Source organism: Equus caballus, chromosome 14, assembly GCF_041296265.1.
Source record: "Equus caballus isolate H_3958 breed thoroughbred chromosome 14, TB-T2T, whole genome shotgun sequence".
NCBI classification, from domain to species: Eukaryota; Metazoa; Chordata; class Mammalia; order Perissodactyla; family Equidae; genus Equus; species Equus caballus.
This window is the reverse complement of record NC_091697.1, coordinates 52,091,815-52,104,105: the sequence shown is the minus strand read 5'-3', so window position 1 is coordinate 52,104,105 and position 12,291 is coordinate 52,091,815. Positions and strand designations below refer to the sequence as shown.

The following is a 12,291-nucleotide window of genomic DNA, read 5'->3' as shown; positions in this document are numbered from 1 at the left end:
GATCCGAACAGGTGAACCTCAGCCTGCCAAAGCGGAACGTGCGCACTTAACCACTGTGCCACTGGGCTGGTCTTTTAGTAATTCTTTATCGTAAGGCATATGCTATGGATGATCCATTTTTGAGGCTCTGGATTATCCTGTCCTCCTTTTAAGACTGTTAAATTTTGTTCTAGCAGGCAGTTAAATTACCAGTGGGTCACTGATCCTGTTGAGGCTTAATTTCAGCTTTACTCTAGGTCCTTACTCCTTGGTCCTAGAGTTAGGATTCCAGGTCTTTACTCCTTGGGTATGGCCTTCTACCATCTCAACTGAAAGCCTGGAGTATTCACCAAGGTCCCTCCATTCTGGCAGAGTCGGAACTCCCAAAGTATCCAACCTTTCAGCAGCATTCTCTGCCAGGCATCCTTGAGTCTCATCCTTAGTGTGTTCAACTCAGGAGTTGCCCGAGTATCTGAGGATAATTTTATATAGATTTTTGCGACTCCTCTGTGTTTGCTTTTTCTTGGGTATCCTACCCACACTCTCCCAAGTCCTAACTATTTGGGCTGCCTTGTATTCTGATCTTTGTTTCCTTTTCCCAAAGAGATATTCATTCTTTGTTTAGGCTCTATTTCCTTGGGCCATCATTTGGAAGTTGTTCAAAGAGAGAAAGCTAGAGGGAACATAAGGTTCATCTCATGTGCTCCCTTCTTTCAGTGATCATAACCCCAGCCCTAGCTTGGTTGCTGTCCAGTACTTCTAGTTGCTTTATCTATTTTTTCCAAATTTATAGTTGTTTATGATAGAAGAGTAAGTCTAATACCAGCTACTGCTCTATGGCTAAGACTAAAGTCTTAGAATTAAACCATATTCTAATAATTATATTAGACCTTTAACATTGGATTATTCTTTTTTTAATTTTTTATTCTTTTTTCCTTTGGCAAAATTAATATTCATTAATATAAAAAAGTGCTTAATATATGTACTCAAGATAAGTTAGCAGAATCTGTAAAGAATCTTCAAAAATTCACCTAAATTCAAGCAAAACAGTTTATTGGGAGCCTGGAGGAGCTAGGCACAACAGTAGTTCCCTAATCTATAAATACTTATAAATCCTTACTTACCTTTCAATTAGGAATGTATTTCAAATTCCAAATAACTCAATACACTAGTTTGGTTAAAATATATTTTATTTTACATGTATTTGAAGTACTAAGAAACTAAAATTTTAATGTGAAGTCATTTGTTTTTGACATTGTGTCAAAAGTAATTAAGGCTAGGGTAGTTATTTAGTTAAGTGTAATGAAACTCTTGATGGATACTGAAATCTGACATTTAGTTAAGGTTTCATTAATTAATTTTTTAATAAAAGAATTGCCCAACCTTATTTTTGTACTTAGTCTTTACCTTTCATTAGCAATATTTTGGTCATTTTTGAAATATAAAACAATGCGACATCTGACTTTATATGCCACAACAAGAGTTAAGGCCTACATAAAATTTTGAAGTAAAGAATTTGCAACTAAAGAAGGATATTTATGGTGATAGTGGGATAGAATAGATACCTTCCATAAGGATATTTTGTTGTTGATTGCCTTAATATTTATGCACTTGGGCCCATGGTAAATTATTTACAAGCGAATAAGACACTTATTTTTACATCTTTGTAAAATTCTTTGCCTCACTGTAACAGGCTAGTGATGAGGAAAAATATAGGGCAGTATCAGTCCACAGGGGTTTACCTTGGTGACATAATCCCAAGTGTAATGACTTCACAGAATTTGTTGTGTTATTTTTTTGCCAAGTCTTTGTTTCTTAAATAGATCTAACACAGTTTCTGTACTTAAACATGACATCTGAGTTTGAGGTTATTGCTATATTTGACCCAGCAGTAGTAGAAACAGTAATTATTTTGAGATACTGTTGACTATGAATTTAACAGAGTTTTGAACTTCAAAGAATGTGGAAATTCAAAATTATTTGGAATTGTAACTATATGTCACAAGTCTGATTCTTTTGGAAATTTTTAGGCCTGTTCAAAAGTTAAGTAAAACAATTTTGGTGATTTTGATAAGACCAATCTCATTGCTTGGATGGGCATGATAATATATATGCATCTAAGATGCCTCTTCTCTTTCTTCCTTTCTGTCTTTCCTCAATCCCTTGCTTCTCTTCTCCCACTTAAAAAAATCTCAAAACAAAAAAAATTTCCTTCCTTCTTGTTTTACTTCTGAAAATGTGCAGGACGGACATGTAGAGGTAGCACGTTTGCTTTTGGATAGTGGTGCTCAAGTGAACATGCCTGCAGATTCTTTTGAGTCTCCGTTAACGCTAGCTGCCTGTGGAGGACACGTTGAATTGGCAGCTCTACTTATTGAAAGGGGAGCAAATCTTGAAGAAGTTAATGATGAAGGATACACTCCCTTGATGGAAGCTGCTCGAGAAGGACATGAAGAGATGGTGGCACTACTTTTAGCACAAGGTAAAGTAGTTTTACTTCTTTAATAAAAAAGTCAATTTCCTTTGGATGTTTTGTGTATCAGTGAAGTTTACTACAACTAAAGTATATTTTTGCATTCATGATAAATTATCAACACCCTGGAAGGAACCTCAGAAGCAGAGAAGATAGGGATGATTATCACAATTCAGAACAATTAATATCTTTATCATGTCTTTTGCAACTAGTTTTATCTATTTTTATGCTTTCCCCAGGAGCAAATATAAATGCCCAGACAGAAGAAACCCAAGAAACTGCTCTGACCTTGGCTTGCTGTGGAGGATTTTCTGAAGTTGCAGACTTCCTGATTAAGGCAGGGGCTGATATAGAACTTGGCTGCTCCACGCCTCTGATGGAGGCTTCTCAAGAGGGACACCTGGAGTTGGTTAAATATTTACTGGCTGCTGGTATGTAGCTTTAAAAATGCCTTTTAGAAAAAGGCTTTTATATTGCTTTCATAACTTTAACAATTAACCTTAACTTTTTCATTTCTACAAAAGTTCAAAGACAGCTCCACAATTTAACTGCTCTTTTTAAGCTCTTCCGTCTCTAATAATGTCGTTTTTTAAAAAAGATTTTTATTGTTATTAATGTTTACTTAGTGACCATGAGGCTTCTTATTGACCTTCTCTGTCCGTTGAATGGTTTATGGCTTTTGGAAGGGAGATGTTAGCTCCTCCCAGTCTTTGTTAATAAGAGGAGGTGTGATGAGATTACAGACATTATAATTTGGTACCTTTAAACCTGTTCATTTCTTGGCATTTTTAAGTCTTCTCAAAAGAAAAAGAACAAATGGGAATTTAATTTTTTTGGCAGAGTGCTTAGTTTTATTTTATTTTATTTTTTTGCTGAGGAAGATTCGCCCTGAGCTAACATCCGCTGCCCATCTTCCTCTTTTTGTATGTGAGCCATCGCCACAGCATGGCCACTAACAAATGAGTAGTGTAGGTCTGTACCCAGGTGCCAAACCTGGGCCACTGAAGCAGAGTGCACCAAACTTAACCACTAGGACACTGGGGCTGGCCCAGAAGTGCTTAGTTTTAAAATAATTTGTGCTCTATACATTGTTAAGCAGTAATAAGGAATAAGTATTTTTACATAGACTATTTGTAGTTTTATAGAACAAAGTAAGAATCTACTGGAAAGAATTGATCCAGATAGATGTCAACCTTTATATATCCTTTAGAAATAATATAAAATTTTTCTTTTATCCATATCTGATATATTCTTTAAAACTTCATATATAAAGAAATTAATATGTAAAGGAAAATAAAATATTTAGCAAAACTGTATATGCTTTTTGGGCTTTCACTGTGTAATTTGAATATAGCTCAGCCTCAGTTTTTCCTTTGAATTATTATTGAAATAACTTTTTAATCCAGATTGTTAATGGTTCAGATGATTGTTTAGATTTTGAACTAATGCACAAACCAACCATACAAGCTGACCTCTTCCCTGACTTGAATACTTTTGTTTTTTTCAAGATTGGTACCTGAGCTAACTTCTGTTGCCAGTCTTTTTTTTTTCTTTTTCTCCCCAAAGTCCCCCAGTACATAGCTGTATATTCTTGTTGTGGGTCCTTCTGTTTCTGTTATGTGGGATGCCGCCTCAGCATGGCCTGATAAGCGATGCTGGGTCCGTGCCCAGGATCCAAACCTGTGAAACCCTGGGCCACGAAAGCGGAGCATGTGAACTTAACCCCTTGGCCACGGGGCTGGTCCCCTGACTCGAATACTTTTAATCACTGTAGTTAATGTATGCATTATTCATTGTTCCCTCATCATTTTCAATAACTGTCTGTGTCCCATTCAAGAATCCTTCTCATGTCAGTTATACCACATAAAAAGAGGTCTTTCTTTACCAGTGGTTATCTTTCTGCATTCTCCCCACATCCCTCTCCCTCTCTTAAGTAAAGTCATGCTATTGTAAGAGGCTTTTGAAAGAAGGAATAAATGTTTACTAAGAAATTATTGAATACCAGCATTCTGCTCAGCTCTTGTGTTATCTCTATTAATTATCCCTGGTCCCTATATAGTAAGAGATATTAAACACATTATTATAGATATGGAAATGGAGTCATAATCGTGTTATTTACCTTCCCTAAGGTAACCAAGCTAAGTGACAGAGCCAGTATTCAAACTTAGAACTCCTGACATTGTTTTTTCTATTCCATCACCATTGATTCTCATGTTTAGCTACTTTTGCTAATTTGAAGTATTTAGTTTCCAAAACTATCTCAGGGGTTGAGAATCACTTTTTTTACGTGGTCACTACCTAAAAAAATTTTTCCCCAAATTAGAGTGATTTATTTACATGAAGTTCGTGTTATACTGTAGCACTTCTAAAGAAAAGTCCAATAGGTTTTTTAATACATTGCCTATACAATTAAAAAAAATTTAAAAACCTTTTGTTTTGGCATTTTTTCAAACATAGAAAATATAGTATAATGATCCCTAAGAACCCCTCACCCAGGTTTATCAATTTTTTAATTCATGGCCAATCTCATTTTATCTATACTCCTCCCATATCCCCCATTTATTTTTGTAAAATTATTTAAAGTAAACATTAAAAGTTTTTTTTAAAACATTGGCACCTGAGCTAACAACTGTTACCAATCTTCTTCTTCTTTATTTATTTCAGCTTTTTCTCCCCAAATCCCCCTGGTACATACTTGTATATTTAGAGTTGTGGGTCCTTCTAGTTGTGGCATGGGGGACACTGCCTCAGCGTGGCCTGACAAGCGGTGCTGTGTCAGCCCCCAGGATCCGAACCAGCGAAACCCTGGGCCACCACAGTGGAGTGTGCGAACTTAACCACTCGGTCACCGTGCCGGCCCACCTAAAATTTTTTTTATTGAGATATAATTGACATATAACATCATATTAGTTTCAGATGTACAACATAATGATGTGATATTTGTATATATGTTGAAATGGTCAACATAATAAGTCTAGTTAGCATCTGTCACCATACATATTATAAAAACATTTTTAAATTTAAAATTTAATTTGAAAATACATTATTTAAAAAATAAATTTATTTTTCTACATTATCAATAAATATTTCAGTGTGTATCTCTAGAAGATAATCTTTTAGAAAAATCACAATACCATTTTTCTATCTAAAATTTTTAAATAATAATTCCTTAGTATCATTAAATATCCACGCAGTTTTCATATTTTCCTGATAGTCTTATAAATGTATATATGCATTTAATGACTTTTTTGAATCAGCATTCCAAGTACGATTCATACTAACTATTGATCAGTATGTCTCTTAAGTCCCTTTTAATCTATGCTTTCCTTTTTTCTTGCAAGTTTTGGTTGAAGAAATGAGAAATGGAATGTTTATCTTTTAGGCTTTCAGAGAATGGATTTTGCTAGTTACATCTCCATGATTTCATTTAACTTATTTTTCTGTCTCTTGGATTTCCCATAAAGTAGTAGTTAGATCTAGAGGTTTGATTGAAATCAGGTATGATGTGTGTTTTTTTGTTTACTAGGCTACTTCATAGGTAGTATTTGTGTACTTTCCTTAGGAGGTAATAAACGTCTGAGTATCTCTCTTTTGTGGTATTATTAGCCATTGATGATCTGATTGCTTAGATCCATTAATTCATTAGGGGTTGCAAAATGGTGATATTCTAAATTCTATTATTCCGTCCTTGTTTATTAACTGGAATATGTCCGTAAAAAGAAACTTTCCCTCAACAACTATTTGGTTACCCTTAGGTATAAATTATATAGGAGTGGCAGTATAAACATTTGTTTTTTTCCCCCCTAATTTACCAGTTTCCAAAATAATGAGGTGGTCCCCTAGCATCTTTCAGTGGTGACCAATGAAGCGTTTTTTTGTTTTTGACTTGAAATCATTTTCAACTTTTGGGTTTAAACATATGTGATGGGTTTTACTCGAACACCATCCTCATTCTTTTTGATGCAAAAACTGTTGAAAGATGGGACAATTTGACCATCCTTGCTCAATAAGTTTAGCTCCTAAGTCCTTTTGATATGACCTCATTATAGTCTCTATTTCCTTGCTTTCTGATAGGGCCAGGTGTTTCAGCCTCACACAGTTTCTGCCTCAGTCGTGGAACAAATCATTTCTCTGAGAAGCCTTAATTCCATTTAGTAGGAGATGGTACTTAGAGACTACAGGCTAAGCGAGAGATGCTATTTCTGCTTGGTCTATCATTGTCTCTAGGCCTTTTTAGTTGGTCAGAGTTAGGAAATATTTATTTTTCTTATAGACAAAATCCATCATGATCATGTCCATACTTCCAGTTCAGAACTATAGGATTTTTACTTAACCTCAGAAATCTTATATCTGTGTTTTCTCTCAACCATGCCAAAATTTCATCTCTCATCAAAGGATTATTCATTTGATTTTTACCACAATATCCATAGAACTGTCTCAGAATACAAACCACCACTACCACCAATAGGATTTCTGAAAACTGTTTGATATTTTTTGTTGCAGATCTTTTATTTCTTAGGGTATATCTTACTGGGGACATATAGGCAAATTACTATGTTTTAAAATCATTTGGTGTAATACGTTTCTGTGTGGCTAAAAGCACTTTTACAAAACATATTTAAAGGAAAATTAAGATATTTAAAATACATTCTATTTTCATATTTTGAGTTTATCAATTTCACCAAATTGCAGAATTGAACTATCTAATATAATTTTATAATTCACAGAGTAAAGCTATGATTTTTTTGTTTGCTAGGTGCTAATGTTCATGCTACAACAGCAACAGGAGACACAGCCTTAACGTATGCTTGTGAAAATGGACATACAGATGTGGCAGATGTTTTACTTCAAGCAGGGGCTGATTTAGTAAGATATTTTTAATTTCAAATACTTTTGTGTGAATGTTAATCTGCATTCATTTATTTTTAACATTTAGAAAACACTAGTAAAGATGATCAATAGTTTGCATGCTTTATATAAAATAACTTTAAAAAAAGGAGTTTGGCTGCTTATTCTAGTTGTTGCATTAGTAAATGTATTTGAAAATACTTAGTTTTTAATAGAGCATAGTGTTTCATTTCCTAGGTAAAAGTATTAGTTTGTTTCCCCCTCTTACCCTAATCCCATTGGACATTCCTGAACGTTTGTTCTTTATTAGACATGTCATAAATTCAGTGATGTTTACATAATAGAATAGTGTGTCAAAACACTTTGTGATTTCTTTTGTTTCTCTAATTAGACATTAAAAACAAAGCTACTATTATCTTCCTAATAATATTATTACAGCATTCTATTTTTCTCTATCCTTTTATTATTTTCTATTTTGGCTTTTCAAAATTTCAAATTAGATGGCAGGTTCATGTGTGTAATAATGCTTACAACTATGGGAAATTGTGAATAATATCTCAATGGTTCATGCTTCTTGCTGAAATCTGTGGTTTGACTAATTTTTATTTTATGAGGGTACTTTAAACTGCTTTCTAGAGTTTCTCCGAGAATTCTCTTATGTATTAAAAATCTATATGAGACATACACAGCTATAAATGTTGTAGAGAATCAACTTTCTTAGTTTCGGTTATTTAGAAGAAACTGCAAGTATTGCCTTTTAAACTATTTCCAATAACAGACCTTCCCAAAAAGATACTTGAGAACATTGTTGGAAAATAATTATTGACTAAAATAAATGTATAGTATGATTATGCTATTTGTAATGATAGCACTGGCATTCATTTTTATTAATCAGAATGTGCCCCATCAGTTGGAATTTCTGAGAGGTGTGCTTTTTTTGTTTGAGAATTATGACAGAGAGATACGTTAGTAGATCTCAATCTTCTGCCTTCTTTCTATGTCTTTTTCCTTTTTTAAAGTTGCTTTGTGTCTTCTATAAAAATTAAGAATTGAAATATTTCATTACTTGAAATAAAGAAATAGGGTAGAACATAAAAGGTTAGATACTATAAGCAAAGTTTAATGCTCTTATCCTCTGAATTCTTAGCTGAATTCTCTCTTTCTTCTTCCACTTTTCTATAGCAAAGTCACTTTCTTAACCTGTTTGTTCAAATTTCTGAGACTATTCACTAGGAAAAAGAGCAACTGTCTGTTAAATGTGCTTTAATGTATAGCAAAACTTTACTGATTTTGACTGAGTTAAAAATCTGTTATTAAATATTTTTAAATGTTATATTTTTGTAGTCTTCTGGAATTAGGTAAATAGAATGTTCGTGATTAGAGTTCCTTAGAAGAGTTGCATTAAATAAACAGATAGAGAGATTTGAGTTTACCGTACTACTTTTAACATTCAAAATATGAGATTAAAAATGTGGCTCAGATAGATATATATCTTAATCAAGTACAAAGGTAATACTGTTATTTTAACATAATTGTTTATTTTTCTATTTTGCAATCTATCTTTGTATTCATATTTACATAATTACGATTATAGTGTAATACAGTTGTTTTCTATTTTTTCCACTGTGCGTTCTTACATAATCTTTTCCATATTGCTACATAGTCTCTATATTTATAATTCTTGCATAATATTCCATCAAGTTGATGAACTATAATCATTCACTTTTTATTGAGCTTTTGACTTGCTTTTCATTTTTTACTGTTATAAATACTGTTAGATATAATAACTTCATGTATATAACTTTTTATTTTTTTCTCCTTTTGAGTTATTTCATATATTGATTTTAACTTTAAAAAATATATTGCCTATTCCATGCTTTTGCTGTCTGTGGAGAGACATTTCAATTTTAATGTTAGTTCTTTTCCTGATTATATTATTATTATAATTATTATTATTTATAGAAAATGTGGAAAGCATGGGAAAGTATAGTTTTATATTTAAAACATTATAAATAAACTTCGTAATTTCAGACTTTAATATAAGCCAGAGGGGAGGGGAGACCTAGTCAAAAACAAGAAGTGAGCAAAGCAGGCAGATCAGTCCCTGAGTCCTGAGAAAAAGTGACTGATAAGTTTTACTAGCTGGACCTGACAAGGCAATAGCACCTTGCTTGTCCTCCTTTCTTTGCTGCTACCTACTAATATCTCTTTTGGGCCATAGTGATTTCCTCCAGTGGTTTGCAGATGTAAGACTCTTCACTCCCATTGCATGGAGTGGAAATGTATTCCATTCCTGGCATTTTATAGATGTGTTCTTGATATCTAGATTTGGTAGTTTGGTAGTTCTTTAAGTTAAATAGATTTTTTTGGGGTTCTCTGGCTGAGAACTTTCATTTTGGGGGAACTATTTTTACTCTCAGTTTTAAATAAGGATGTATAAGTCAACCTTTGGAACACAATCTGCACCAACCCCTATGCTTTGTTAGATTTTAGAGCTTAACCTGTGCCATAATTCAAGGTTTTGATATTATATTTTTTAAAAAGGAGCTTAAAAGCTGTTGTTTCCCATTCTTTAAATTATTCTGCATCAGAATCAGTTAGGATGTTAAGTATGGCTTTAAAAAACTTAATGCTACAATTTGGTTTTCTTGTACTGTTTCCTGAGATAAAACTGAGAAATTTTAGGGCTTTTCATTCTAAATGTGTAGTAGGTGTAATTTAGAACTCAGTTTTAAAGGACATCTAGAAATTTTCTTATTTAGTGCTTTTAAAAAATTCACAGCCAGCACTGATGGCATAATTGAGCATTTTTAGTTAGATCCTCAAAATATGTGCATCTTCTAGTTTGAAACTTAGTTATTTTAAACTTCATTTTTTCTAGTTTAAAAAATATTTATAGATATTTCCAGTTAAAGGCACACTTAATATCCATCATATTTAGATATTATGGATTGATATGTACTTGTCTAACTTCTTAATAATTGCATAAATTTGAATAATCCATTATTTAAAACCTTTGGACTAGTTTAGGATTCTTAAATAGTCCACTTAAAAGTGTTCTTTTTGAAAATCAGTAATTAAATGAAATAAAAAGATGTCCGTTAATTCCAGAGTCTTTTGAAAGTTCTCTCTGTTTAACATGCAGAATCATTTTAATTACTACTCTAAGCATTGAGCTTATTCTATAAGCAGAGAGCCCTGAACAAATGACCTAATTCATATCTTCCTGTTATTTGCATCTCTTGTTACCACTGTAATGGGAATCATTGTATAGGGAAATAAAGATTATTCTTTTATATCTTTTCTTTCTCTGCATAGCATCGTTGTCTATTGGGCCCAGGTTTGCTTTTACTATTTGGTGTGATTACAGGTATTATGTGATATAAACCCATTGTAAGAAAGTGTATATTAGAACATATTAGCTTTCCATAGTACTTAAAATCTAAAAGAAATGTTTAGAAAACAACCTCCTTTGGAAACTACTTAATCTTGTTTGTCTGAAAAGGAGTTTTTATATTATCAGTATCCTTACAAATTTGTTACTGAACTGCTTGACCAGAAATAACCAATAAACACCATTCAAAAACTGAAGTTGACCAATTCCCATAGTCTTTGAGCCACTACTTTGGTGTCCTGTATTACTCTAGGCCATTCTCCCCAATTACTGGTCTTTAGACCATAAGGCAGTATTTTAATGTTTCACACTTATTCTCATGTCTATAGCTTACTTCAGCTAAAGCACTTATCGCTTGATTTTTTTTACCACAGTCCTCCAGCCCCGTTCACTATTGCTTCTCAAGTTCAAGGTGAAGAATTCACATAGTTAACTATTCAACAGTATAATTTAGATTATAAAATATTACTCTGCTGCTATCTTCTTTCTCTTGGTTGCTTTTAATTTTGACTTATTTTGTTGTCCATGTTTTCCTGGCTTCCATGCCCAACCATTTTATTGTTATAGACATGATCCTTATCTATGAAAGATGACTGCATCAGTTCAGAGTTTCAAAGGCTCTAATGATAGTTTGGACATATGTTTAGGTGGCAACACTGTGTTGGCTAACATGTCAGAGGTGTTTTGATTTGGTGAGTGTGTTTTCCAACCATTTATGAAGATATTAGAATCTCTTTTCATCATGGCATGTTAATTTCAGCATTAAAACTTTGACACATTTGTTAAGATAGAAGAAATATTTGTCATCTGTCGAATTTCCTTCACATGTATTTGGCAACAAAGCTAAAGTTGGAATGGGAGAAAGAGTGATATATAAATTAGGTAAATAAGTATTGCTTCCTTGTTTCTGGTTTCTTGGCCTTTCATTTCTAGAAGAGGTATACCACAGTATAACTGATCAGTAGTTTCTGAACTCAAGGAGTATTTTCCATAATGAACCATTAACATAGATATTAGAGAAGGTAAATACATTGCAGTTAGGTTTACATCAAGAGATTTTGTGACCCAATTTAGCATTTTATAGGCCCGTATTGCTATTTGAACGTAGATCTACTAAAAGGAAGAAATGCCTGTAGAAGGCATCCTATAACCCTATATCTGAATGGAGGTCTAATGAGTGACAAAGGCTACAATTAGTTGTTTAAAAAGAGCTGATGCCACTGAACATTAGACAAGGCACCTAAATATTTATCATACTAAATATTTTGAGAGATATATATTATCATCAAAATATATATTTTGATGATAGTGATATCATCAAATCACTGATCTATAAGCAAATATTTGCTTCAATATTCTCATCTGTAAAATGAAATCTAGTATTATTTTATGGACTATATTATTAACACCATGTAAGTGTTCTTACTTTGGTTCTGCTGGGTGTCCTTGGGCAAATCACTTAAATTCTCTAGGCTTCTTTAGTTTTTTTCCTCCTTTTCTTCCTCCTCCTCTTCCCCTTCTGCTTTCTTTTATGAGGGATTTGACCCAGATGATATTTAATGGCCTGGCTTAAGAAATCTAATTTTATGATTTCTAA

The 12,291-nt window shown here is 33.0% G+C and overlaps 1 protein-coding gene across 19 annotated transcripts in view; it reads left to right on the top strand.

Moving 5' to 3' along the window:
• ANKHD1 (ankyrin repeat and KH domain containing 1) overlaps positions 1-12,291 on the top strand; it is a 127,511-nt gene that overhangs the window by 46,347 nt on the left and 68,873 nt on the right. For 18 of the 19 annotated variants that reach the window (XM_070232745.1, XM_070232744.1, XM_070232738.1 and 15 more), the window contains exons 8-10: positions 2,224-2,461; positions 2,692-2,883; positions 7,209-7,318. In XM_070232745.1, the coding sequence (XP_070088846.1) occupies positions 2,224-2,461; positions 2,692-2,883; positions 7,209-7,318 (540 nt within the window). The remainder of the gene's footprint in view (positions 1-2,223; positions 2,462-2,691; positions 2,884-7,208; positions 7,319-12,291) is intronic. The other variant, XM_005599154.4, reaches the window with a different exon arrangement.